The sequence below is a fragment of the Pristiophorus japonicus genome, chromosome 14, assembly GCF_044704955.1.
Source record: "Pristiophorus japonicus isolate sPriJap1 chromosome 14, sPriJap1.hap1, whole genome shotgun sequence".
Lineage (NCBI taxonomy): Eukaryota > Metazoa > Chordata > Chondrichthyes > Pristiophoridae > Pristiophorus > Pristiophorus japonicus.
This window is the reverse complement of record NC_091990.1, coordinates 163,110,436-163,137,462: the sequence shown is the minus strand read 5'-3', so window position 1 is coordinate 163,137,462 and position 27,027 is coordinate 163,110,436. Positions and strand designations below refer to the sequence as shown.

At 47.0% G+C, this 27,027-nt stretch overlaps 1 protein-coding gene across 1 annotated transcript in view; it reads left to right on the top strand.

Annotated features, from left to right (window-relative positions):
- Nucleotides 1-27,027, top strand: part of slc22a18 (solute carrier family 22 member 18) — a 136,544-nt gene that overhangs the window by 22,532 nt on the left and 86,985 nt on the right. The window contains exons 2-4 of the mRNA XM_070899758.1: nt 20,812-20,909; nt 25,671-25,816; nt 25,912-26,044. Of these exons, the coding sequence (XP_070755859.1) occupies nt 20,812-20,909; nt 25,671-25,816; nt 25,912-26,044 (377 nt within the window). The remainder of the gene's footprint in view (nt 1-20,811; nt 20,910-25,670; nt 25,817-25,911; nt 26,045-27,027) is intronic.

Below are 27,027 nucleotides of genomic sequence, written 5' to 3'. Positions count from 1 at the left end.
TCCTATAATGCAGCATTCCTACAGTACAACATTGAAGTGCCAGCCTAGATTATATGCTCAAATCCTAGAGTGGAACTTGAACCCACAACCCGCTGTGTGAGGCGACATTACTACCACTGAGCCAATTTGACATTTTAAACTTCAAACTGAGCCTCAAGCTCGTGTCCTATCTGCTGCACCCACTTGTTTCTATTGCCTCCCCTGAATCCTTCCCATTCCCACAACCTGCACTGTCTACACACTTCCCATTGCTGCTGTTCTTCATGCGCCATCCCATTTTCTCTCCCATCTCCGGCCTACCCAACCCCTCGAATCCTCTCATTGATCCATTCCATTCCCTCACTGCCCAAACTCTCTCTCATTTTTCATCCTCTATCCCCTACCCCTTCCTCACCTCTAGTACCCCCTCCCCACAATTCCCTAAGCTGTTAAATTCCTCTTTTACTCCTACTTCACTCACCTATCCCCACCCCTTCCTCCCTATCTTGTTTGCCCCCAGCAGTCTTAAGTTGGGAACCTGGAAATATAAGAACACCCACATGTTCTCATCCACATGAGAATTAGGAGTAGGATAGGCCATGTGGCCCCTCAAGCCTGCACCGCCATTCAGTAAGGTCTTGGTTGATCTTTGACCTCAACTACACTTTCCTGCCTAATCTCCATATCCCTTGATTCCCCGAGAGTCCAAAAATTGCTTATTGCACTATAAAACATTTTATTGATCTATACTCAACTTAGAGGAAATTGCCAGATTCCTAGCATAGTGCTCAGAACTCAGCAAAAACAATTCAGGGCATGGACAATGGGACTGGAACCAGGACAGGACAGCAGCTCGAAACGGGGGAAGATTTAGATGCCCATTGCAGTTAGGACGCCGTTGGGACTGGGATCTTGAGCTCAAAATCTGCCCTGAGAAGGCAGAGATGCAGATACCGGGTCAAGAAGGAGGTGTAACTGAGCGCCCTGAGGCGCAATATACCGGACTCGAGGACAATGGCTGTGGCAGTAGTGGATGCAGGCAGATAAAAATAGCAGGGTTGTGGGCCTTGGCCTAATGCACGGTGCCTTGAAGTGGTATGCTCCACACTGCTCCTCCTTTGATTCTGCTGATGAGTCAAGCAAATTTCACGGTCTTTTTCCTTGCTTCTTGGTCTGGTTTGTGTAGAGAGGGAGGCCTCTTGCTTCGCTGCGTGGTCATCTTCAAGGTGATGGCTGTGAAGAGGGCGACTGGATTGGACGTCACCATAACCCAGGTCGGTGATTGGAGCGTGGGAAGTAATTATGGAACGACGTGATCGGGACCCAGGAGAGGCGTGAGTTCGGGGCCCAGGAGAGGCAAGGGCACTGGGGCAGCACGGGCCAGCCCACACTGCGATATGTGTGCACACTAGGTTCGTGCAGCAGAGCTGGTCTCCAGTCGTCTTGGTTAATCGTTGTCACTGGACCAAGACCTAGCACTGTCAAGCCTGTGTGGTGGCTAGTGTGCAACGGCCACCACACACTAAAAAAATTCACGTAGAGGTATCTTCCACCCTTCAACATGTAGTTCGGGATCTGGAATATTAGGTCCTTCATTGAAACACCTGTGAATTCATCCCTTTTTGGCGTGGAAGCAAGTCATCCTCTATACGAGGGACTGCTGATGATGATGATGCACGGTTCCTGAGGAGAGAAATGGCCAGTGTTATATATGTGGACTTGTATTTACTCTGTACAGCACCAGGGGGCTCATTCCCCAGAGTCCCAAGGGATCCCATAATCCCTTGGGAGCACAGGTATTTAAGAAGGCTTCACAGGTTGTAGAGGCACTCTGGAGACTTGCAATTAAACACTACGGTCACACTTTACTTTGAGCTCAGTGTTCAGTCTGACTCTTTCTCCATACACAACTGGCGACGAGATACAGATAGCGAACCCAAAGATGCAGAGAACACTGGGAAGTCTGAAGAAGTTTTCAGAGGGAGATTATTGGGAAATTTTTGTGGAGCGACTTGACCAATTCTTTGTGGCCAACGAGCTAGATGGGGAAGAGAGCGCTGCCAAACGAAGGGTGATACTCCTCACCATCTGTGGGGCACCAATGTATGGCCTCATGAAGAATCTGCTCAGTCCAGCGAAACCCACGGAGAAATCGTACGACGATTTGTGCACACTGGTCCAAGAGCATTTGAACCCGAAGGAAAGCGTTCTGATGGCGAGGTACCGGTTCTACACCTACAAAAGATCTGAAGGCCAGGAAGTGGTGAGTTATGTCGCTGAGCTAAGACACTTTGCAGGACATTGTGAATTTGAAGGACATTTGGAGCACATACTCAGAGACTTTTTCGTACTTGGCATTGGCCACGAAACCATACTTCGCAAGCTTTTCACTGTAGAGACCCCAACCTTGAGTCAGGCCATTGTGATAGCCCAGGCATTCATTGCCACCAATGACAATACGAAGCAAATCTCTCAGCACATAAGTGCTGCTACAAGTACTGTGAACAAAGTGATGTTGTTTTCGAATCGTAACATATAGGGCAGGTCACATATACCTGCAGCTACACATCCGCAGATGTCTTAGAGTCCGCCATCAAGAGTGATGAATGCAAGGCCATTAATACCTTGTTGGCGCTGCATGGGTGATCATCATTTCCATTCATGCCGATTCAAAAGATACGTTTGCAAGGGCTGTGGAACAATGGGACACCTCCAACAAGTGTGCAGGTGAGCTGCTAAGCCTGTTAAACCTGCAAACCACCACATTGCAGAGGAGGAGAGATCCACGGAGGATCACTATGAACCAGAGCCTCAGATAGAGGAGGCAGAGGTACATGGGGTGCACACATTCACCACGAATTGTCCCCCGATAATGCTGAACGTTGAACTAAATGGGCTCCCGGTGTCAATGGAGCTGGACACGTGCGAGAGCCAGTCCATCATGGGCAAAAAGACTTTCGAAAGGTTGTGGTGCAACAATGCCTCAAGGCCAGTCTTAACTCCAGTTCGCATGAGACTAAGAACTTACATTAAAGAACTGATTCCTGTAATTGGCAGTGCTACCGTAAAGGTCTCCTACGATGGAGCAGTGCACAAGCTACCACTCAACCGCGTGGGGCTCAGGTTAAAACACTCGAAGTGTGTTTTCCTGGCACCTGAAGTGGAGTTCCTGGGAAGGAGGATTGCAGCGGACGGCATCAGGCCCACCAACGCGAAGACGGAGGCAATCGAGAACGCACCAAGGCCACAGAAAGTGACGGAGCTGCAGTCGTTTCTGGGACTCTTGAACTACTTTGGTAACTTCTTACCAGATCTCAGAGCCCTGCTAGAACCACTACATGTCTTACTACAAAAAGGGGCCGAATGGGTTTGGGGCAAAAGCCAAGAAAATGCCTTTGTAAAAGCGAGAACATTGTTATGCTCAAACAAATTGCTTGTGTTGTATGATCCATGTAAGCCTTTGGGACTAGCATGTGATGCGTCGTCATATGGCATTGGATGTATATTGCAACAAGCTAATGATTTTGGGAAACTGCAACCGGTTGCTTATGCATCCAGGAGTCTGTCTAAGGCTGAGAGAGCCTACAGCATGATTGAAAAAGAAGCGTTAGCGTGTGTCTATGGGGTAAAGAAAATGCATCAATACCTGCTTGGGCTAAAATTTGATTTAGAAACTGACCATAAACCACTTATATCCCTGTTTTCCGGGAATAAAGGGATGAATACCAACGCATCGGCCAGCATCCAGAGATGGGCGCTCCCGTAGTCCGGTTACAACTATGCCATCCGCCACAAGCCAGGCACAGAAAACTGCGCCGATGCTCTCAGTAGGCTGCCATTGCCCATCACGGGGATGGAAATGGCGCAGCCCGCAGATCTAGCCATGGTTATGGAAACATTTGAGAGTGAGCAATCACCCGTCACTGCCCGGCAGATCAAAACCTGGACAAGCCAGGACCCCTTATTATCTCTAGTCAAAAGCTGTGTGCTTCACGGGAGCTGGTCCAGTGTCCCAATGGAAATGCAGGAAGAGATAAAGCCGTTCCAGTGGCGCAAAGATGAAATGTCTATACAGGCAGCCTGCCTTCTGTGGGGCAATCGAGTAGTGGTCCCCAAGAAGGGCAGGGACACCTTCATCAATGACCTCCACAGTACCCACCCAGGCATCGTAATGATGAAAGCGATAGCCAGATCCCACGTGTGGTGGCCCGGTATCGATGCGGACTTAGAGTCCTGCGTTCACAGATGTAATACATGCTCACAGTTAAGCAATGTACCCAGGGAGGTGCCGCTAAGTATATGCTCTTGGCCCTCCAAACCATGGTGTAGGGTACACGTCGACTATGCAGGCCCGTTCTTGGGTAAAATGTTCCTTGTGGTTGTAGACGCGTAATCCAATGGATTGAATGTGAGATAATGTCGGCTAGCACATCCGCTGCCACCAGTGAAAGCCTGCGGGCCATGTTTGCCACACATGGCTTTACCTGATGTCCTGTTGTCGCTCACCAGGACATGTTTTATCAGTGCTGAGTTCAAAGAATTCATGACACGTAACGGGATCAAACATGTCACATCTGCCCCGTTTAAACCAGCGTCCAATTGTCAGGCAGAGAGAGCAGTGCAAACCATCAAGCAAGGCTTGAAGAGGGTAACTGAAGGCTCACTGCAGACTCGCCTATCCCAAGTTCTGCTTAGCTACTGCACGAGACCAGACTCACTCACTGGGATCCCACCTGCTGAACTGCTCATGAAAAGAGCAGTTAAGACAAGGCTCTCGTTAATTCACCCTGATCTACAGGAACAGGTAGAGAGCAGGTGGCTTCAACAAAATGTGTACCATGATAGCGCAAATGTATCACGCGAGATTGAAGTCAATGATCCTGTATTTGTATTAACTTATGGACAAGGTCCCAAGTGGCTTCCCGACACTGTCGTGGCCAAAGAGCAGAGTGTTTCGGGTCAAACTTTCAAATGGACTCATTCACCGGAAGCACTTGGACCAAATCAAACTCAGATTCACGGACTACCCTGAGCAACCCACCTTGGAACCCTACCTTTTTTGATCTCCCAATACACACGCCAATGGCAACCGACACCACGGTTGACCACGAAGCAGAACCTATCATCCACAGCAGCCCTGCAGGGCTCAACACACCAGGCAGCCCAGCAAGGCCAGCTGCACAGCAGCCCAGCGAGGGCTCAACAAATGATTCAACACCACCAGCTTTCACACCGAGACGATCAACCAGGGCAAGAAGGGCCCCAGATCAACTCACATTGTAAATAGTTACACTATTGACTTTGGGGGGGAATGTTGTTATATATCTGGACTTGTATTTACTCTGTACAGCCACCAGAGGGCTCATTCCCTGGCATCCCAAGGGACCCCATAATCCCTTGGGAGCACAGGTATTTAAGGAGGCTTCACAGGTTGGAGAGGCACTCTGGAGACCTGCAATTAAAGACTAAGGTCACACTTTACTTTGAGCTCACAGTGTTCAGTCTAACTCTTTCGCCATACACAACAGCCAGCAAGGGAGGTCTTTGGAGAGTTATAATGGTGGGGTTAGGCAGGCATGGGGAAGCAGATAGCACTTTAGCCTCTGGAGGCCTAAAAGGTAAGTAATTTAAAATATATATATTTGTTCATGGGATGTGGGTGTTGTTGGCACAGCCAGCATTTATTGCCCATCTCTAATTGCCCTTGAGAAGGTGGTGGTGAGCTCTTTGAGTCTCAACGCAAAGAACATGAAGAGGCCAAACGCAGGCACCGGAAGGAGCGTGCGGTAAACCACCCCCACCGACAGCTTCCCTCGACGAATGTCTGTCCCACCTGTGACAGGGGGGTCTGTGGCTCTCATATCGGACTGTTCAGCCATCAAAGAAACCAAGTCTTCCTCGATTCCGAGGGACTGCCTATGATGAGGTGGTAGAGGTCACGGGTTTGGGTGGTGCTGCCGAAGAAACCTTGGTGAGTTGCTGCGGTGCATCTTGTAGATAGTACATGTTGGACTGCTTTCTTGCTCTTTTTCGTCTCATTGCTTGAAACATCAGATTATACACACACTCAGTTGTAGTAATGGCTGGATCAGGTCTTTATTTAAAACTTCATACTACACAAAAGCCAGTATGAAAGTTACTGAGACATACACTTCACAAAACCAGTGCATGCCCCCTTGCTTGTGAGACACACGCTCCAATTCTAGTGTCTCTTAAGAAACACCCTCTAATTCTAATGTCTCTGTTAAAACAGTGTTCACTCTCGCCTCTTATACAAAATCAGGTCTTTGAACTCAATATTCCATTCAAACTATCAATGGTACATCAACAGTACATACATCATCATTTAGCAGTCTCGCAAAATCGAGGAAGACTTGCTTCCACTCTAAAAGTGAGTTCTTAGGTGACTGAACAGTCCAATACGGGAGTTACAGTCTCTGTCACAGGTGGGACAGACAGTCGTTGAAGGAAAGGGTGGGTGGGGAGTCTGGTTTGACACATGCTCCTTCCACTGCCTGCGCTTGCTTTCTGCATGCTCTCGGCGACGAGACTCGAGGTGCTCAGTGCCCTCCCGGATGCTCTTCCTCCACTTAGGGCGGTCTTTGGCCAGGGATTCTCAGGTGTGTCAGTGGGGATGTTGCACTTTATCAGGGATGCTTTGAGGGTGTCCTTGAAACATTTCCTCTGCCCACCTGAGGCTCGCTTGCTGTGTAGGAGTTCCGAGTAGAGCGCTTGCTTTGGGAGTCTTGTGTCAGGCATGCGAACAATGTGGCCCGCCCAACGGAGCTGGTCGAGTGTGGTCAGTGCTTTGATGCTGGGGATGTTCGCCTGAGCGAGGACACTAACATTGGTGCGTTTATCCTACCAGGGGATTTGCAGGATCTTGTGGAGGCTTCGTTGGTGGCGATTTGAGGTTTCCCATGAACATAGTTCACGTCTCTGAGCCATACAGGAGGGAGGGTATCAATACAACCCTGTAGACCATAAGTACCATAAGTAATCGACAGTACATATAAATACTAACTGACTGACAATGTAAACTAAACAACCAGATACCCATTGTCCTGAAATCCGGTCTTATTGCCACAAACAACCCTTGCCATGAATTGTATTACTATAAACACACAGGTGACCAAATTGACACATTCGAATGGTTGAATCACTCTTCATACCTTCTAGTATCTGTTTCTGTGGAGACATCCTCTGCTTTGATCTAAACTTCAATTTACAATCCATGCTTATCAGAAAAGCTGCTTAAACTTTTAACCCAGCATGCGTCATCTCAGACTGCGCCGAAAGCGAAATATTCCAGAAATACGGGCTTTCGCTTCCACATTCCCCCAATTCTTCTCTTTGTCTCTCTGCCAGGCCTTATCCGTGTATCTAAGGACTCATTTTAAGAGTGGAAGCAAGTCTTCCTCGATTCCGAGAGACTGCCTATGATGATCTGTGTAATGCTACAATGTACTGTAATATCAAGTAATCATGGACTTAAAAGATTTCTCCAGCTCTTCTTCTCATTATCCATGTTGATGGGGGAGAGGGAAGGCTTCTTTTCCCACGAGCGGGCCCACTGATATAGAGGGTTGACACTCCACCCAGCCCACGTAGCAATTCTCGAAGTTAGCAGACAGAGACGGATGGCAAAGTATAACGATCTTTATTACGAACGTCCGGGAACACCCCTTATCACAGCCGCCTGTGAGTGGAGATGCTCCCCGAACAGCACAATCATACAACTTTTATACATTTCAAAAACCCCTCTGTTCCCGGACAAGACCTCCCTAGATTTCTAATTGAACTACCTTATTAGTGCTACTTCTCTAATTGGACTACCTTATTAGTGCTACTCCGGATTGACAGGCCAAGACCCTCGTGACTACCTTAGGCCGTGACTAGAATGACTTCATTAGGTCAGAATTTGTTGATTCTCCTTGGTGCCTGTGAGTCCGCCTCGAGCCTCTTCGCAAGGTCTTATCAATGTCTGTTTAGGTTCTCACATCGTATCCTGTCGGAATATTATTGAATTGATAACTTCTGGAGCCTTGGTACAAGGCCGAAGAGAGGTCTTTTACCTCCTTATGGGCCAGTGCAGGAACCAGCACTTTAACCCTTGTCCCGCTGGTACCCCTAATGCCAAATTTTCCTCTTACAATCCATCTTACGGATATTCTTGCTAAGTATCATTTTCCACTAGCTTTTAGTCATCCCAATGTTATTTTGATTTCCACCCTGAATTTTAGAAGTCTAAATCCTACTTTACTTTCAATTTCAGTCCCTCTGATGGGTACCAGTACGTTTAACTCTATATTGTTTCATTAAAGGTCAGTTTCGCTATGGGGTATATCTATATCAGTGCCTTGAATAAAAGCTGTATCACTCTCCTGAGCTCCTGAGCCACATTAACCATTTCCTGTCGTGCTGCTGTCAAATACCTGAGCAAGTCTGAGACCCGTTCCTCAGTGCATCTTCAGCATGCATTTCCGCATGCTAGATGCCTCGTGCACAACATATCACATTTGCACACACACCGGTATCCCAATATCAAATCACACTTGACATCAGATACAAGCCATTTCTGGGCTATCTTATTAAATGATCGATTATTCGTCTTCTCATCTCTCACTGCATGGTCCCAATGTTTAGGGTAGTGGCCAGGCTATCAAATACATTTTTCTCATTGTTCAGACAAAGACACAAACTTCTCCAAGAGAAACCTTTCAATTAATGACTCTCGCCTACACTTTCCTAACTTCTAATATAATTTACATTGATATCAAATTTAAAAATCTTTTCATGAATCATGCTCATGTGTCTTCTATTTCTCGCACATTTCTTCCTAACCCCTGTTTGAGTTCCTGAAATTCACCCACAATCATCTGTGAAAATGATTTTAGAAAAACTCCCATTTATTTCCCTTCCATCTCATTCAGGAGCCCTGGAGAAACTTCCACTATCCAATACTCTTCTTCTTGGGCAGTCTCCCGGAGTCGAGTCCACACTAAAATGAGATCTGAGGTGACTGATGAGACCAATGTGGGATCTACAGTCTCTGTCATAGGTGGGGCAGACGGTGGTTGGAGGGACGGGTGGGTGGGGTGCTTGATTTGTTGTACCTCCTTCTGCTTTTTGTGCTTGGCTTCCGCGTGCTCCCGTCGAAGAGACTCGAGGTGTTTGGTGCCTTCTCGGATACTCCTCCTCCACTTTGAGCGGTCTTGGGCCAAGGATTCCCAAGAGTCGGTAGGGATGTTGCATTTTTTTCAAAGAGGCTTTGAGGGTGTCCTTGAAGCGTTGTCTCTGCCCTCCTGGGGCTTGCCTGTCGTGACGTAACTCGGAGTACAATCGGATCGTTACTATATAACCTCTTAATATTCCTTAAAATATTGTCATTCCAGAGAGCAATTAAGTCTGCAAGATGAGGGATGTTAGTTATCTTTAACACCACAGTCTTCCCCCCCAAAACTTCTTTGTTAACACAGTTTAAATGGAACCACATAGACTGGACCTTTTCAAAAAAATAAAATTTAAACTATCCTCTTAAATTTCACCTCTTATATTGAACCAATTTTAATTTCACAAAAAAAAATTATGTCCAGGCTTTTTGATTTACCAAATAAATGAAAGCAAAAGTATTTGCAATGTCCTTCATCTTCCCTCTCGAGCAATTTGTCTTGGAAGATAACACATGACTCCAAATCATTAATTCCAAGCATTAAAAAAGCAGTATTGTCCAGTTTTGTCATCACGCTGCAACATTCGAAATCCAACACTGCTGATAAAAAGTTAAACTCTGATCATTACTGGAGCTCACACTGTTCTGTTCCAGCAAAGTTCAAACTCTAATACCTTGAAGTAATTTCTATATCAAAGAACCCGCTTGATAATCTTGCACCATCAGCACTCATATGGCCCCTGCTTAAAAGGAATAAGACAGAAAATCCACTGTGGCTTTCCTGCCAGTCCAATGGGTTCATCATTTGTCAATTTCAAATTCACCTGTCACTGCAGGAAGCATCTACTCAAATTCAAAAACTTAAAATTTTAAAATGCCCAAAATATTTACATTCAACAATGCAAAAGGTGTTGCGTACCGAATTAAAACAAGAGTTCACAGCTGCTTGTGAAGAGTTAACTTCCTTTTTTGCATTTCAAAAGTTGACAAACACCAACATCATCAATCCATGTCGGTGTCTGTCACACATCTCGCAGCCTTTCAAATTAAAAAAAATTTTTTACTTTTACAAAGTCTCTGCGTTTAATATTTGCAAAGATCCTGATCAATTCAATTCAGCAGGTAAAAACATTAGACATCATCAGTACTATTACTACAAACATTCTTTAAAACATCTCTACGCACAACAATGGCATTCCCTTTTTTTCTCCTGGTATCACATACTTGAAATTGGTCAGAAATTTAAAAAATACCAATTGTTGATGTAATTGCCTTATGTCTGGAACTAGACGTTTTCACACAATTTACACCAGCCAGAATTTCACCATGGCCATGATAAAAAATCTAGTTTTAATAGGTTAATTAACCTCAATAACTCAAATTTAATTCAGACCAATATCTCAAACTAAGCAGTGTCACTTGAAAAAGAGGGAGGAGTCACAGTCACACTAACAAAGAAACATTCACACAGGCTTTAAAATAAATTAACATTCACATTGGAAGCATCAAAGAAAAACACTAGAACAGTAGAAATGAGACATGATCTTCCCTTTCATCCTTTCAATTCAGTCATAACTATTTATCCATTTTCCCTTGAGCCAATTTTCAATTTCTGATGTTTCCTACTGAATCCCATTCTGTTCTGATTCAGAATCTTAAACTTGCAATCGGTGTTTGCAACCAAATCGATTGCCTTCTGCACAGTTTTTAACACCTTTCTCCTCTTTATGGGAGGTGTGTAACAACACAAGAGTAAAGGGTGACAGAGCTGCTAAATAGTCGAGAGTCCCAGTCCTTCTCTCAGTTCACCTTTCAGAACGGCTGTCATTTCCCCTCTCAACATTTTCAACACTCCAACTTCTATTTTGCATCCTTTAGATCATGCTTATAATTCCCACATTTTAGTTTTTCACTGAACATCTCATCAGTTCTGAGACAGCTCATTCCTACAGAAACTTTAAATGCTTCTGAGCAAGCTTCTCCCACTGCTTTCATCTCTAAATGCCCAGTAATTGCTCCTGGTGCATTTGGGGTGATGGAGTACTGTCTCTGAAGAGGGGAATCCCCTTCCTCCAGGAGCACCTCAACCTTCATTTGTCCGGCAATGTGTCAATTTCCCGCTGCCCTTCCACACATCCTGAAGTAAGGGTCCGAAAGAAACGACGTGTGTGGTTGAGGCAAAGCATCCCTACAGCAATCCTCCCTCAGCTGCGGAATCTACCCCCGAACTCAGCAACTGAACCAAGGTATCGTTCCTGTCTGTCACTCTTGCTTCCTTTTCCTGATTCTTCAACTTTTCTGTTAACTTTTCTCATTCTTTAGCCAGTCTATCCCTGTCCTCTATCAACTGCCGGGTTGGGAACCAGGCACCACCTGGTCCTGATCCTTTCATGCGACTCCTCCCCGGATTCATCCACTCAGGCCCTTCTGCCTTCCATCGCTGTAACCCTGTCTCACTTCCATGACTGTGATACCTGCAGCTCTCTGATACAAGCTTTCTACCCTTGCCAACCATTTATCAAAACTATCATCCCAGTCCCAGGCATCTACTTCCAGAACTACTGAAGGGATTAGAAGAGTCAAGATAATCTCTCTATGTGTATCATCCCCATAAGAAAGAAAGACTTAGATTTATATAGCGTCTTTCATGACCACCGGATGTCTCAAAGCACTTTACAGCCAATGAAGTACTTTTGGAGTGTGGTCGCTGCTGTTATGTGGGAAATGTGGCAGCCTATTTGCGCACAGCAAGCTCCCACAAACAGCAATGTGATGATGACAGATTATGTTTTTTTTGTTTTGATTGAGGTAGATAGAGACGAGTTATTTCCTCTGGTGGTGGGGGTGGGGTGGGGGGGCGGAGTGGGTGGAAGAGAGAGGGGGATGGAGTGTCCAGAACAAAGGGGGAAAACCTTAAAATTGTGGGAGGGAGACCAAAACTAGAGGCCATCAATATAAGACAGTCACTAATAAATCCAATGGGGAATTCAGGAGAAACTTCCTTACCCAGAGAGTGCTGAGAATGTGGACTTGCTACCACAGGGAATGGTCAAGGCGAATAGCATCGATGCATTTAAGGGGAGGCTGGATAAACACATGAGGGAGAAAGGAATAGAAGGATATGGTGATGGGGTGGAGCATAAATACCAGCAGGGAGCAGTTGGGCCAAATGGCCGGTTTCTATGCTGTACATTCTATGTAATTAATCAATAGATTGATTGCAATAATGAGTCAACAACTCCATTATCGTTGGATCATGCGACAACCGGGATGGTAGACGGTGAACGAGATGGACCTCAGCTTTTTGGGTTTTGCGATTCCCGTGTACCTTAGTGCGCCCCCTTGTGTTCAGATGGTGAAGTAGATTTGGAAAAGCTCCCCATTCAGACACAAGAATGTAAGAGGAGCCTCTCTGTGCGGTCGGGCTAAGATAACACTGCCCTGGGCTGCAACGTCTGACCTGCAAAGCAAGGCTCCATTAACCGTCGGCAAAAGGTGGCAAGGGTTAACAGCCTTCACTGTGAAACAAATGTTTTGCAATAGTGTTGTGTGGAGTACGAGAAGAAACTTGCAGGGAACATTAAGACGGATTGTAAAAGTTTCTATAGATATGTAAAGAGAAAAAGGTTAGTAAAGACAAACGTAGGTCCCCTGCAGTCAGAATCAGGGGAAGTCATAACGGGGAACAAAGAAATGGCGGACCAATTGAACAAGTACTTTGGTTCGGTATTCACTGAGGAGGACACAAACAACCTTCCGGATATAAAAGGGGTCGGAGGGTCTAGTAAGGAGGAGGAACTGAGGGAAATCCTTATTAGTCGGGAAATTGTGTTGGGGAAATTGATGGGATTGAAGGCCGATAAATCCCCAGGGCCTGATGGACTGCATCCCAGAGTACTTAAGGAGGTGGCCTTGGAAATAGTGGATGCATTGACAGTCATTTTCCAACATTCCATTGACTCTGGATCAGTTCCTATGGAGTGGAGGGTAGCCAATGTAACCCCACTTTTTAAAAAAGGAGGGAGAGAGAAAACAGGGAATTACAGACCGGTCAGCCTGACATCGGTAGTGGGTAAAATGATGGAATCAATTATTAAGGATGTCATAGCAGTGCATTTGGAAAGAGGTAATATGATAGGTCCAAGTCAGCATGGATTTGTGAAAGGGAAATCATGCTTGACAAATCTTCTGGAATTTTTTGAGGATGTTTCCAGTAGAGTGGACAAGGGAGAACCAGTTGATGTGGTATATTTGGACTTTCAGAAGGCTTTCGACAAGGTCCCACACAAGAGATTAATGTGCAAAGTTAAAGCACATGGGATTGGGGGTAGTGTGCTGACATGGATTGAGAACTGGTTGTCAGACAGAAAGCAAAGAGTAGGAGTAAATGGGGACTTTTCAGAATGGCAGGCAGTGACTAGTGGGGTACCGCAAGGTTCTGTGCTGGGGCCCCAGCTGTTTACACTGTACATTAATGATTTAGACGAGGGGATTAAATGTAGTATCTCCAAATTTGCGGATGACACTAAGTTGGGTGGCAGTGTGAGCTGCAAGGAGGATTCTATGAGGCTGCAGAGCGACTTGGATAGGTTAGGTGAGTGGGCAAATGCATGGCAGATGAAGTATAATGTGGATAAATGTGAGGTTATCCACTTTGGTGGTAAAAACAGAGAGACAGACTATTATCTGAATGGTGACAGATTAGGAAAAGGGGAGGTGCAACGAGACCTGGGTGTCATGGTACATCAGTCATTGAAGGTTGGCATGCAGGTACAGCAGGCGGTTAAGAAAGCAAATGGCATGTTGGCCTTCATAGCGAGGAGATTTGAGTACAAGGGCAGGGAGGTGTTGCTACAATTGTACAGGGCCTTGGTGAGGCCACACCTGGAGTATTGTGTACAGTTTTGGTCTCCTAACCTGAGGAAGGACATTCTTGCTATTGAGGGAGTGCAGCGAAGGTTCACCAGGTTGATTCCCGGGATGGCGGGACTGACCTATCAAGAAAGACTGGATCAACTGGGCTTGTATTCACTGGCGTTCAGAAGAATGAGAGGGGACCTCATAGAAACGTTTAAAATTCTGACGGGGTTAGACAGGTTAGATGCAGGAAGAATGTTCCCAATGTTGGGGAAGTCCAGAACCAGGGGACACAGTCTAAGGATAAGGGGGAAGCCATTTAGGACCGAGATGAGGAGGAATTTCTTCACCCAGAGAGTGGTGAACCTGTGGAATTCTCTACCACAGAAAGTTGTTGAGGCCAATTCACTAAATATATTCAAAAAGGAGTTAGATGAAGTCCTTACTACTAGGGGAATCAAGGGGTATGGTGAGAAAGCAGGAATGGGGTACTGAAGTTGCATGTTCAGCCATGAACTCATTGAATGGCGGTGCACGCTAGAAGGGCCGAATGGCCTACTCCTGCACCTATTTTCTATGTTTCTATGTTTCTAAAGCCATTGCTTGAGTGGGTGAGGGCGTGGATAGAATGAGCTCTAAATTACTCGTGGAATCAAACTGTGAAAAGCTGAAATACAATCAAAATGCTGGAAATACTCAGCGGGTCAGGCAACATCTGTGGAGAGAGAAGCAGAGTTAATGCTCGTGGTCAATAACCTTTCGTCAGAACTGGATGAAACATTAACTCTGTCTCTCGCCCCCCAGACACCGCCCGACCCACCAAGCATTTTCTGTTTCTATTTCAGATTTCCATCTTCCGCAGTATTTTGATTTTGTATTTGTGTGAAAAGGCTTGCATTTATATAGCGACTTTCACAACCACGGGACGCCTCGAAGCGCTTTATGGCCAATGAAGCACTTTTGGAGTGTAGTCACTGTTGTAATGTGGGAAATACGGCAGCCAATTTGCGCACAGCAAGCTCCCACGAACAGCAATGTGATAATGACCCAGATAATCTGGTTGTGTTATGTTGATTGAGGGATATGTATTGGCCAGGGCACCGGGGATAACTCCCCTGCTCCTCTTCAAAATAGTGCCACGGGATCTTTTACGTCTGTAGTATATATAGCTCCACCCAGTGGACTACTGTGGGATTGCAGCCATTGCTGTTTACAACAAGTCACGTGACTGGCTCCCTCTTTATTGTTGTAAATAGCAATGGCTGCAATGGTTTGCAATGAAGAGGTCTAGAGAGGGGAAGAGGCCAGAGGGAGGGGGTCCAGGTAGAGCGAGAATTCTGAAGACGGCAGAAAGGGTCAACTGTGCGGGGGGAAAACTCCTGGCTGAAGAAGTGGGCACCTTTAAAACCAAATTGACACATTTGGATGGCTGAATGACTCTTCACACCATCAAATATCTGTTTCTGTCTGTGGAGACATCCTCTGCTTTGATTCAAACTCCAATTTACAATCCATGCTCATCAGAAAAGTTGCTTAAACTTTTAACCCAGCACGTGTCATCTCAGACTGCGCTGAAAGCCATGTATTTGGTAAACACGGGCTTTCGCTCCTACAGTACACACTGCAGCCACGGTGCGCCGGTGGTGGAGGGAGTGAATGTTTACGGTGGTGGATGGGGAGCCAATCAAGTGGGTTGCTTTGTCCTGGATGGTGTCGAGCTTCTTGAGTGTTGTTGGAGCTGCACTCATCCAGGCAAGTGGAGAGTATTCCATCACACTCCTGACGGGCCTTGTAGATGGTGGAGAGGCTTTGGGGAGTCAGGGGGTGAGACACTCGCCGCAGAATACCCAGCCTCTGACCTGAATGGTGACCTTTTTTCTGATATGCACCTATTGGCTCAATGGGAAAGGCGCCAATTATGTGATAACTGAGCCATGTTCCATGTTTGATTCCTAGTTTGTGTTGAACTGGTACTGTCAGCCAGGGCAGCAGTTGGAGCACTGCAGGTGGCGTCTGTAACCCTAGGCTAGGAAGGAGTGAAAATCAGCAATGATTTCCAGGTTTGTCTGTGATTCTCCCAATGTGGAATAGTCAGTCTAAACTGGTACATAAATGATGGTCACTTGGATGAGTTATAGGCAGTACCCTGAAATCTTTCTGCAGCAAGAGTGAACATCTTCAACAAAGGGGAGAAAAGATAAAGAAAAGAATTCTCTCTGATTTTCCACTTTAATATTGCCCTGATAGGATGGGGTTTGCTAAGTTCAACCTGTCAACAAGCTGGGCTTTTTCACCCCAGGAGGTGAGCAAGGATCAGACAAAAGCAAGAGCTGCAGAAGAGACCAGACAGAAGGGCAAGAATTTTACAGCACGGAAACAGGCCTAGCAGGTCTCTGCTGGCGTTTATGCTCCACACAAGCCTACTCCCTCCTTGCTTCATCTCACGTTAGCAACATATCCTTCTCTTCCTTTCTCCCTCATGTGTTCCCATATATACTCAGCTAGCTTCCCCTTAAATGTATCTATGTTATTCGCCTCAATAACTTCATGTGGTGATGAATTCCACATCTTTACCACTCTGAGTAAAGACGTTTCTCCTGAATTACTTTACTGGATACATTAGTTAATATCTTGTATTTATGGCCCCTGGTTTTGGGCTCCCCCACAAATGGAAACATTTTCTCTACGTCTACCTTATCGACCCTGTTCATAATTTTAAAGATCTTTATCCGGTCACTTCTAGAGAAAAGAGCCCCAACCTGATCAGTCTTTACTGACAGTTGTACCTCTCAGTCCTGCTACCACCCTTGTAAATCTTTTTTGCACTTTCTCCAGTGCTTCTATATCCTTTTTGTAATATAGAGACCAGAATTGACCAATAGTGTGGTGTAACCAAGGTTCTATATAACTTTAGCATACCCTCTCAGCTTTTGAATTCGATTCCTCTAGAAATGCACCCCCGTGCTTTGTATTCACTTTGTCCGGCTTTGTTAACGTGTGTCGCTACTTTTAATGATTTTGGCACCTGTACTCATCTGTGCGCCTCTACCCCATTTACAGTCTTTGGGCTGGATCTTTGGTTGGATTGCGCCTCTGTTCATGTCTCGGAGGGGCGGGAAAGGGTGTTGAAATGTTTACCGCCCGAGTGGCCAGCTTCCAGTGCCCCGCCGGGAAATTCGATGCCGGATATGCGGCGGTGCAAAACGCTAAACGCCTCGCTGTGTAGTTTCATTCAGATCATGACGTCAGTTGTTGTGTAACATTCCCCCCCCCCCCCCAGCACCCCAGTCGCTAAATGAGGTGGGTACACCGTATTTAACATCCGCCCGAAGTCACGTCTGGAAAACCAAGCAGTCCTACGATCGAATAACCACTATTTGCAACAAATTTAAACTGAGGGAGCAGGATACTAAATTGGAGGTCACATTGAGTGCGATATTTCCGCACAGCACGCTGCGTGAACCTCTGTCATAAAAGCGGCAGATTTATCTGCATTACGGGCTCCTTACAACTTCAGTGAAATAATTGAATGGGTGCATTACTAGTTCGCCAGCACCTCCTATTGCGTACTCTTGTTAGGCGGCATCAAGATAGAAGGGCTCTTGGCCATGGCGGCCCACGGATGAGGAGAGGCCATAGACGTCTGGACAGGAGGCCTTACTCCCCACGGGTTTACAGGCAGCAACGCTCATACCTCCAGCTCTCTGAGGAGCAGTGTGTGAGAAGGCCGCGTTTCCGAACAGAAGTGCTGACAGAGATGTGCCATCTCCTACAGGCAGACTTGCAGCCTCACATTGGCACCAGGACTGCGCTGCCCGTCGCAGTGAAGGACACTGGCTCTGGCCTTCTATGCCTCCGGCTCCTTCCTGGCTGCAGCAGGGGACATATGCAGCGACTCTCAATACGCTGCACTCGCCACATCACAAAGACTCTCTACTCCCTCAGCATCGGCGGCAGCAGTCTGTGATGGCTAGGGTGTAGGTGCAAAGGCGGAGGGGCAGTGGTGGGAGAAGGACATCTTGGGGAAGGACAGCATCTTCCATTTCTAGGGGCCTTCTGCCACTCACACGGGGAGGAGCATCAGCATCCGGAGCACCATGTGTGAGCACAACTTGCTGGCCTGCTCCTGCCCCATCATTTCCCCGTCGGACTGTGGGAACACAGAAAGGAGGCAGCAGTCACTGATATTGTATGGCATCACTCTGAGACTGATTCAGAGCACACTGAGTCTGAAACAGAGCAGTCTGCGAGTTCATGCCAGCAATCACCGACAGCATCACATTACACAGTTCTTGCGTGGCTTGGGCCTGTGATGCGATGGCTGCTGCCACGTCAACCATGGCATGTGCCATCCCCTCTGGGACGCCACTATCGCTCAGTGAGCCCATCTCCCTCTGAGCGGGCAAGGGTGGGTTCATTGGACTCCTGAGTGGCACGGGCAATGCTTGTGACGGCCTCTGCCACACTCACAGCGAGTGATGCTCCTTGGGACCCTCTCCAATGCACCTAGGAGCTCGTGGTGCATTTGTGTGGTCGCCCTGGACAGAGCCACCAAGTCCAGGTCCATGTCTGTCTGTCTCTCAGCGGGACTCCTGGGCCAACTCATACTCCGGGAGTTGGCCTCCGAGCTACCCCCCCCCCCCCCCCCGTTGGCCGTTGCTGTAGGCCACTAGGGCCAGGAGCCTTAGAGTCCTCAAACCCCTCAAATTCAGGCTCGTCTGCCGATGTGGTCTCCACACTTGGTGGGACTGATGGCGTCTCCCACTCAGTGAGCACACCCTCGTCCCATACCTCATTGTCTCCCCCATCGCCCAATGTTGATGGCTCAGGGGCAGGCAGCTGCGCTTGTGACTGATCATCTGTAAGCACAAAGCATCAGACATGTGGTTAGTAGCAGGGGAGGGGGGAGGGAGATAAGAGGAAGGTGGCATCTATATGTAAAGGGAGTAGGCCACTATATATCAGGGATCAAGGAACTCACATAAATCGCTAGCCCCATTCACATACCGTCACTATCCATAGGGGGCTCTACCTCCCCACCGGCCACCGCGCAAACTGGAGTGCCCAGGAGGGCCGACACTCACTGATCCCCCTCGGTGAGGTCCTGTAGGTCAGGCTCTCCACCTCCGCTACGCTGCTGCTCTGGCGATTATGGGCCAATTTCGCCTACAATAAGAACAAGAAAGTGATGTGAGTGAGTGTGCAGCTCATGGTGTGGCACATGTGCCTTCCATAGTTTGGCTGCTACTGTCTGGAAGTGTAACAATGCGCATTATAATCTGTGTGGCTGTGCGCAGAGCATGTGGGGAGGCTGGGTGGAGGCGAGAGCCACCTAGGATTGCGGCTCAGGGTGACATTTGCCAAACGCATATCAAGAGTCAAAAGGTAGTGCGAGGAGGCATGAGAATGAATAGGGGGCAAGAGGGTCCATGCCACCTGAATACGCAGGGCATGGCTGGTGAACTGAGCCTCCAGCTCTCGGGCAGCTTCACCAGCCCACATCATGGCCTGGAACATTGTGTGAGACAGCGATCTTGCAACCCTGGCAGGGATGCATAAATGTAAAGGGTACTCACCCCGACGACCCTCGTGAGGTCGTTAACCTTCTTGCGACATTGGGTGGCAGTTCGAGGCACCATGCCTGTCGCTGGCACCTCTTTTGCAATCCCCCTCCCAATCCCCCAAAACACTTGGCAGGGACCCCCTTCCTCCAGGACGATGCATGGCCGGCCACCTCTCTCTGGCCTGTCTCAGTGCCTCAGCGGCCGTGGGTGAGAAGCAGCATGCTCTCTGGCATCCCGCCTGCTCCTCCATTTTCCCGCGCTGCTCAGAATGCACAGGTGGAACTGCGCATGCACAAACCTATAGTGCTGCACCCTAAACATTCGCTGGGCCCGGGAACTACAGCCAGCCTCTGCGCATGCTCAAGTAAAGTTGCGGTTTTTGCGCGGCAGTTTATGGTTGGGGTGGCCGAGGGCAGGTGTGTAAAGCCTGATTTACCATCCCCCGATCGTTGCAGCTGAGTTTTGGGTGAATTTCCCGAACGGAGGCTCAAGCTTTCATAGGGTGCAAAATTTACCACCTTAAGAAGCCTCCAATCAAAAATCCAGCCAAGATTTTCCAAGGATTAGGTGACATCCCTATTCCTGTTGCCAAAATGCACCAATTCACACTTGCCTATGATGAAATTAATTTGCCATTTACATGCCCATTCTACAAATTTGTTAATGCCATCTTGTATTTTGTCGCAATATTCTTCAGTATTAACGATATTCTCCAATTTGGTGTCATCCGCAAATTTTGATATTGTACCTGAACTTCTGATTCCCGCGTCCAAATCATTTATGTAAATTGTGAAAAACTGTGGTCCCAGCATGAATCCCTGTGAAACATCGCTTCCTACCTTTCGCCAGCCTGAGTAGCTAGCTTTAACCCCCACATTCTGTGTTGTACCCAGTTTGCTTTCCATTCTGGTCATTTGGTATTAGCTAATGCTTTTAAAGAGCTGCTGGCACTCCTGTTGTATGTTCTAACAAACCTGTTTAATCTTTTGCCCTGGATTTGAATCTAATTTTGTATACCAGTCCACAGACCAAGCTTGTGTTGGGTTTGGTAGTGGCGATTTGATCAATTACACCTTGATTGATCAGTAATCAATAGGACACCTATGCAATGTTGTACCAAGTTTCCATTTAACAAATGTGGAGGATCAAAGTTTGTCCGAGCTGCGGTCTGCTTGGTTATAGGCTTTAGAACACTGTACCATATTATCCCAGATTCTAACACTAATATTTTGTCCCTAGTATTTGTCGAAGAGGCTGGGGATGGATACAGTCATGTTTGGTTACCTACAGACAACGTTTGCTTTAATCCAGCTCCTGGGAGGACCCCTATTTGGCAGGTAAATGACTTGGGCCAGGAAACAGGATGACTGGGTTCTCCAGGATTGAATTTCCATGAAATTTCATTTTATGCCAGGGAATTCCCCAACACAATGAACCCTGATCCTTACAGGACTACTTTTCATTAACTCCAATAGCGTGCCTTAACCGTGATCTACACAGACCGCCACTACACAGTGTGCCTCAGCCCTGGAACTCAGAAACTCTACGTTAACCTTGACATTGTATCTAAACTCTGAGACTGACACAGCTCTTGCAGTCCTGTGGTCCATACGATATTTGCCTCTGGACTTACGACATCACTTTAGCCTCTCATAATCCCAGGCTACCTTTCCTATTGCTTTGCAATTTGCTAATATTCATCCGGTCCCCTTCATTCTTCCAACTATTGCTCATTGTTACTTTCTAAAGTTATGGCAGCTGCTGTTAACTGGAAAATTATCCATCACCTTGGAAGTTGTGGCCCAATCCATAAATCACCAGTATGGTGTTTGAGACTTCCGTTGTATGATGTGCATGGCCAGACCTCGGCTTTTCAACACCTTTAGATTCAGTTATCGCCACTTTGGGTATCTCCAAAAGTTTTGGCATCTTACACTTTTAAACGGGTTTCTACGCTTTAGTCTTCCACCAAAATTATACTCATGGCAATTTAGTTTCCTCTGAAATTGCGCTGTCTGTTGATGGCTCAGCCTGAGATATTATTTCTAATAATGCCAAGTTCTTGCTCCACTTTTCGTCCTTGCCTTTCCCGAGGGGGAAGTAAGGGTTGAGACTGCACTTGTACAAGATTCATTGCAGCCACTTGCTAGCCTCTGACGCCTGTATCCACACACCACTGTCCATAAGACTCTGAATTGACTGCGAATATGCAGCCTTTATAGCTGAGGCTATCCCACTGGTCTCAATATATAGTGGAGACTACTGATGTTTACAGTGATAGATTACATAGAATATACAGCACAGAAACAGGCCTTTCAGCCCCACTAGTCTGCCGGTGTTTATACTGCACAAGTCGCCTAATCCAGCTGCCTCATCTCAGCCTCTCTTCCCTTTTCCCTCATGTACCAGTCTAGTTTCCTTTTGAAAGTATCTAAGCTATTCGCCTCAAAGACTCCCTGTGGTACTGAGTTCCGCATTCTAGCCATTCTTTGAGGAGACATTTCTCCTTATTTCCCCCATTGGATTTATTAACTGTCTCGTATTAATGACCACTGGTTTTAGGTTCTCCACATCTACCGTGTCCAACCCATTCATAATGTTAAAGACCAGTCAGGTCACCTCCAAGTCTCTCTTCTAGAGAAAACGCTCCAACTTCCTCAATAGCTGGAATCTATCAGTTCTGGAACCATCCTTGTAAATCTTTTTTGCACTTTCTCCAGTGCATCTGATTTTTTAATAGATATATTCGATGTAATGTGTCTCTCATTACCCCCTGCAACTTGCCTCTGAGACAGCAATGCTGCCTTCCATATTTGTAGTTGATTAAACAGAGATGGATTCAGGAAGTGTTGGCAGTTGTGAGCTATCCTTCAAAGAAGCCTTGCTTTGCCGAGTAAGATAATGGACTGCAGGTTGTGAGAGAGGCCAGAGTTGGATTCTCTCTCAACACTCTGTTTAATGTTCTGTTTATGGCCAAAAGGGGGTTTCCACAAGTAGTCGCTTGTGGGCGGAATTTTCAGTTGCAGGCTTCTGAGGGCGCTGGAAATGGTTTGTGTCGGCATCCACAAAATTCAGCAGCTGGGCCCCGAGAGTGGAGTAGACGCTAAGGGAGGCGTTCCACACCTCTTTCAGGGCGCTAGGCTGGGTGACCAACTGAAAATCCCCAGCTACAGAGAGGCCTGCCTGCAAAATAAAATCAGGACACAAAACACAGCAAACATTCCCAATATATTACTGACCCGAAATAAACGAGAAATGCTCACACTTCCCTCAGGCAGTCAGTCCTTCCCTCACTGCCGCCGGAACAGCTCGGACCGCTCGCTTTCCCTGGCGGTCCCACTGCGGGGTGCTGCGGTGTTGCTCCAACCAAATCTCACACCGCAGTCGATACCGGGGGGGGGGGGCACTGCACACCGGCACGGTGCTCCCGGGTGGCACTGCGCAGCGAATGTCCCGGCGGGGCAACATTTCCGGAGACATTACCGCCTGTCCGGGGCTAGCAGGGGCACAATCAAAACAAAAATCCAGCCCTCGGCAAGTCTATAAATGGAAACCTGTACCTTTGTACATGCCGTGCATGGAACGCAATGTCTGGCAGTGACAAAATGGACTACTCACCATGGGGAATACTCAGCGGGTTCTCCTTTGAAAGAAAGACAGCGTCATGCCATCAGATTAGTGTGTATAGCCTGAAGCTAATGGTGAGAATTAGACACAGGTTGCCCAAGAAACTGATTTTACATTTTGATACAGTTTACGCAATATGTAAACTGTTTCAAAATGGAAAAAAAGCCATCTGAAGTTCTTATAGTGCTTTCCAGTAGCTTCTGACTGAGCCTTTCCTGGCAGTTACATGAGAGTTAGCCTTTGTGATGTTCTTTTGCCTCGTGTGGTAGAGGCAGGGGAAAGCAGGGAGCTGAGACCATGAGCCAGTCCGACCTTCAGTGTATAGTTGTCATTACGTTGATGTTGAAGCAGGCCATTTTATGGTATGGTTATTATATTGTCCCAGTGGTCTGGCAATTAAGATGATAGCCATGGATAGGCTATGAACTGTAGTTTATAAAAGGGGTCAGAGGGTCTAGTAAGGAGGAGGAACTGAGGGAAATCCTTATTAGTCGGGAAATTGTGTTGGGGAAATTGATGGGATTGAAGGCCGATAAATCCCCAGGGCCTGATGGACTGCATCCCAGAGTACTTAAGGAGGTGGCCTTGGAAATAGCGGATGCATTGACAGTCATTTTCCAACATTCCATTGACTCTGGATCAGTTCCTATCGAGTGGAGGGTAGCCAATGTAACCCCACTTTTTAAAAAAGGAGGGAGAGAGAAAACAGGGAATTATAGACCGGTCAGCCTGACCTCAGTAGTGGCTAAAATGATGGAATCAATTATTAAGGATGTCATAGCAGTGCATTTGGAAAGAGGTGACATGATAGGTCCAAGTCAGCATGGATTTGTGAAAGGGAAATCATGCTTGACAAATCTTCTGGAATTTTTTGAGGATGTTTCCAGTAGAGTGGACAAGGGAGAACCAGTTGATGTGGTATATTTGGACTTTCAGAAGGCTTTCGACAAGGTCCCACACAAGAGATTAATGTGCAAAGTTAAAGCACATGGGATTGGGGGTAGTGTGCTGACGTGGATTGAGAACTGGTTGGCAGACAGGAAGCAAAGAATAGGAGTAAATGGGTACTTTTCAGAATGGCAGGCAGTGACTAGTGGGGTACCGCAAGGTTCTGTGCTGGGGCCCCAGCTGTTTACACTGTACATTAATGATTTAGACGAGGGGATTAAATGTAGTATCTCCAAATTTGCGGATTTGTTGGGTGGCAGTGTGAGCTGCGAGGAGGATGCTATGAGGCTGCAGAGCGACTTGGATAGGTTAGGTGAGTGGGCAAATGCATGGCAGATGAAGTATAATGTGGATAAATGTGAGGTTATCCACTTTGGTGGTAAAAACAGAGAGACAGACTATTATCTGACTAGTGACAGATTAGGAAAAGGGGAGGTGCAACGAGACCTGGGTGTCATGGGACATCAGTCATTGAAGGTTGGCATGCAGGTACAGCAGGCGGTTAAGAAAGCAAATGGCATGTTGGCCTTCATAGAGAGGGGATTTGAGTACAGGGGCAGGGAGGTGTTCCTACAGTTGTACAGGGCCTTGGTGAGGCAACACCTGGAGTATTGTGTACAGTTTTGGTCTCCTAACTTGAGGAAGGACATTCTTGCTATTGAGGGAGTGCAGCGAAGGTTCACCAGACTGATTCCCGGGATGGTGGGACTGACCTATCAAGAAAGACTTGATCAACTGGGCTTGTATTCACTGGAGTTCAGAAGAATGAGAGGGGACCTCATAGAAACGTTTAAAATTCTGACGGATTTAGACAGGTTAGATGCAGGAAGAATGTTCCCAATGTTGGGGAAGTCCAGAACCAGGGGTCACAGTCTAAGGATAAGGGGTAAGCCATTTAGGACCGAGATGAGGAGAAACTTCTTCACCCAGAGAATGGTGAACCTGTGGAATTCTCTACCACAGAAAGTAGTTGAGGCCAATTCACTAAATATATTCAAAAGGGAGTTAGATGAAGTCCTTACTACTGGGGGGATCAAGGGGTATGGCGAGAAAGCAGGAAGGGGGGTACTGAAGTTGCATGTTCAGCCATGAACACATTGAATGGCGGTGCAGGCTAGAAGGGCCGAATAGCCTACTCCTGCACCTATTTTTCTATGTTTCTATGTTTCCTGGCTTTCATTTGCTTTTGATATTGACGGTAATTGAAACCGTAACTTTGTTTGATTAGCGCGGGCTGGAGTTTATCATTAAAATTGGTAATGCAAGACACTCCCATTCTAACTCTAGCTATTTTGAAACCTGTCTGACATAAAGATACAAATTTCCTTATTTATTACAGGATGAAAACTCTGGTTCTGCCACAGCTGGAACACGTCTACCTTCCAGCTATCTTGGCAGCTACCTCTGGAGGGATGTTAGGGAATTTGCCCAAGCACTGTCCAGTGTGCTTTCCACAGGTGCCCCACTGGTTATCCATCCTGGTTTCATTTGTGATGTAGTATTTTTATTTTTCCTGCTGACAGGTTTGGTGATTTGTTTGGAGGACGAGCTGCCCTATCGCTAGCGTACCTCTCCTCAGGACTTACCTACGTTTTGATGGGACTTTCGACTAATGTGCCTCTGCTTTTCCTTTCCCGGGTGCCCTCCGTCTTCATGCACGGGATGCAAGGTACTGCGTGGTGCTTTTTCTCCCTCCGTTTTTCAGTTTGTCTCTCCTGTCTCTGATTTTTTTAAATGCATTTCTTTCCTTTTAAACCCTCGCAGCTGCTCAGATGGTGGTGACTGATCTCTCCACTGAGTCGGAACGGACGGGTGCCCTGGGGAAGCTTGGTCTCTCATACGGTGTGGGGATGATCCTTGGTTCTTCAGCTGGTGGTTTGCTGATCTCCAGGTTTGGGTAAGTTCGAACTGATGTGTCCGTGTGCCCCACAGGGCCTCCATCTAGCCCTCATTCAAACAACCCAGCAGAGAGCTCCCCTGATGGCTAATTGGATAGATGTTCTGTCAGGTTCTGAGTCATACAGACCAGAAAGGTCCTTGCGGTCCGATCCTCCTGCAAACTGCGTGTGTCAGACTCAGACTCGATTGTATTGTCCTCCAAACTTAAATGGCCTGCCAACACTCGCTGTCTAGGCTCAGTCACAAAGTGTAGTCACTTGGCAAAGATCCACTGGAAGGCAGCTAACCTCAATGGAACTGGTGTCAGCACGAGGCAGCATCTTGGAGAGAGTTTGGAAAACATTTGGTTGGGGGAAATTTAAATTTTATTTTTAAAAAACCCAAATATAACACATTGAAGCACCGACTTTCATTTCTCCTTTGCGTGCGGTATCTTTTCCAACTTGATGCAGTTTTTTTTCCGTTACCAGTTTTTTTTCTTCCTGAAGTGGTGCTGATTTCTTGATGGGGTATATTTCCATGGATCCTTGGCGTCAACTCATACGTGAGCCTCATCATCATAGGCAGTCCCTTGGTAGACTTGCTTCCACTCTTAAAATGAGTCCTTAGGTGGCTGAACAGTCCAATACGAGAACCACAGTCCCCGTCACAGGTGGGACAGATAGTCGTTGAGGGAAGGGTGGGTGGGACTGGTTTGTCGCACGCTCTTTCCGCTGCCTGCGCTTGGTTTCTGCATGCTCTCGGCGATGAGACTCGAGGAGCTCAGCGCCCTCCCGGATACACTTCCTCCACTTAGGGCAGTCTTTGGCCAGGGTCTCCCAGGTGTCCCAGAGGATGTTGCATTTTATCAGGGAGGCTTTGAGGGTGTCCTTGAAACATTTCCTCTGCCCACCTGGGGCTCGTTTGCCGTGTAGGAGTTCCAAGTGGAGCGCTTGCTTTGGGAGTCTCATGTCAGGCATGCGGACAATGTGGCCTGCCCAG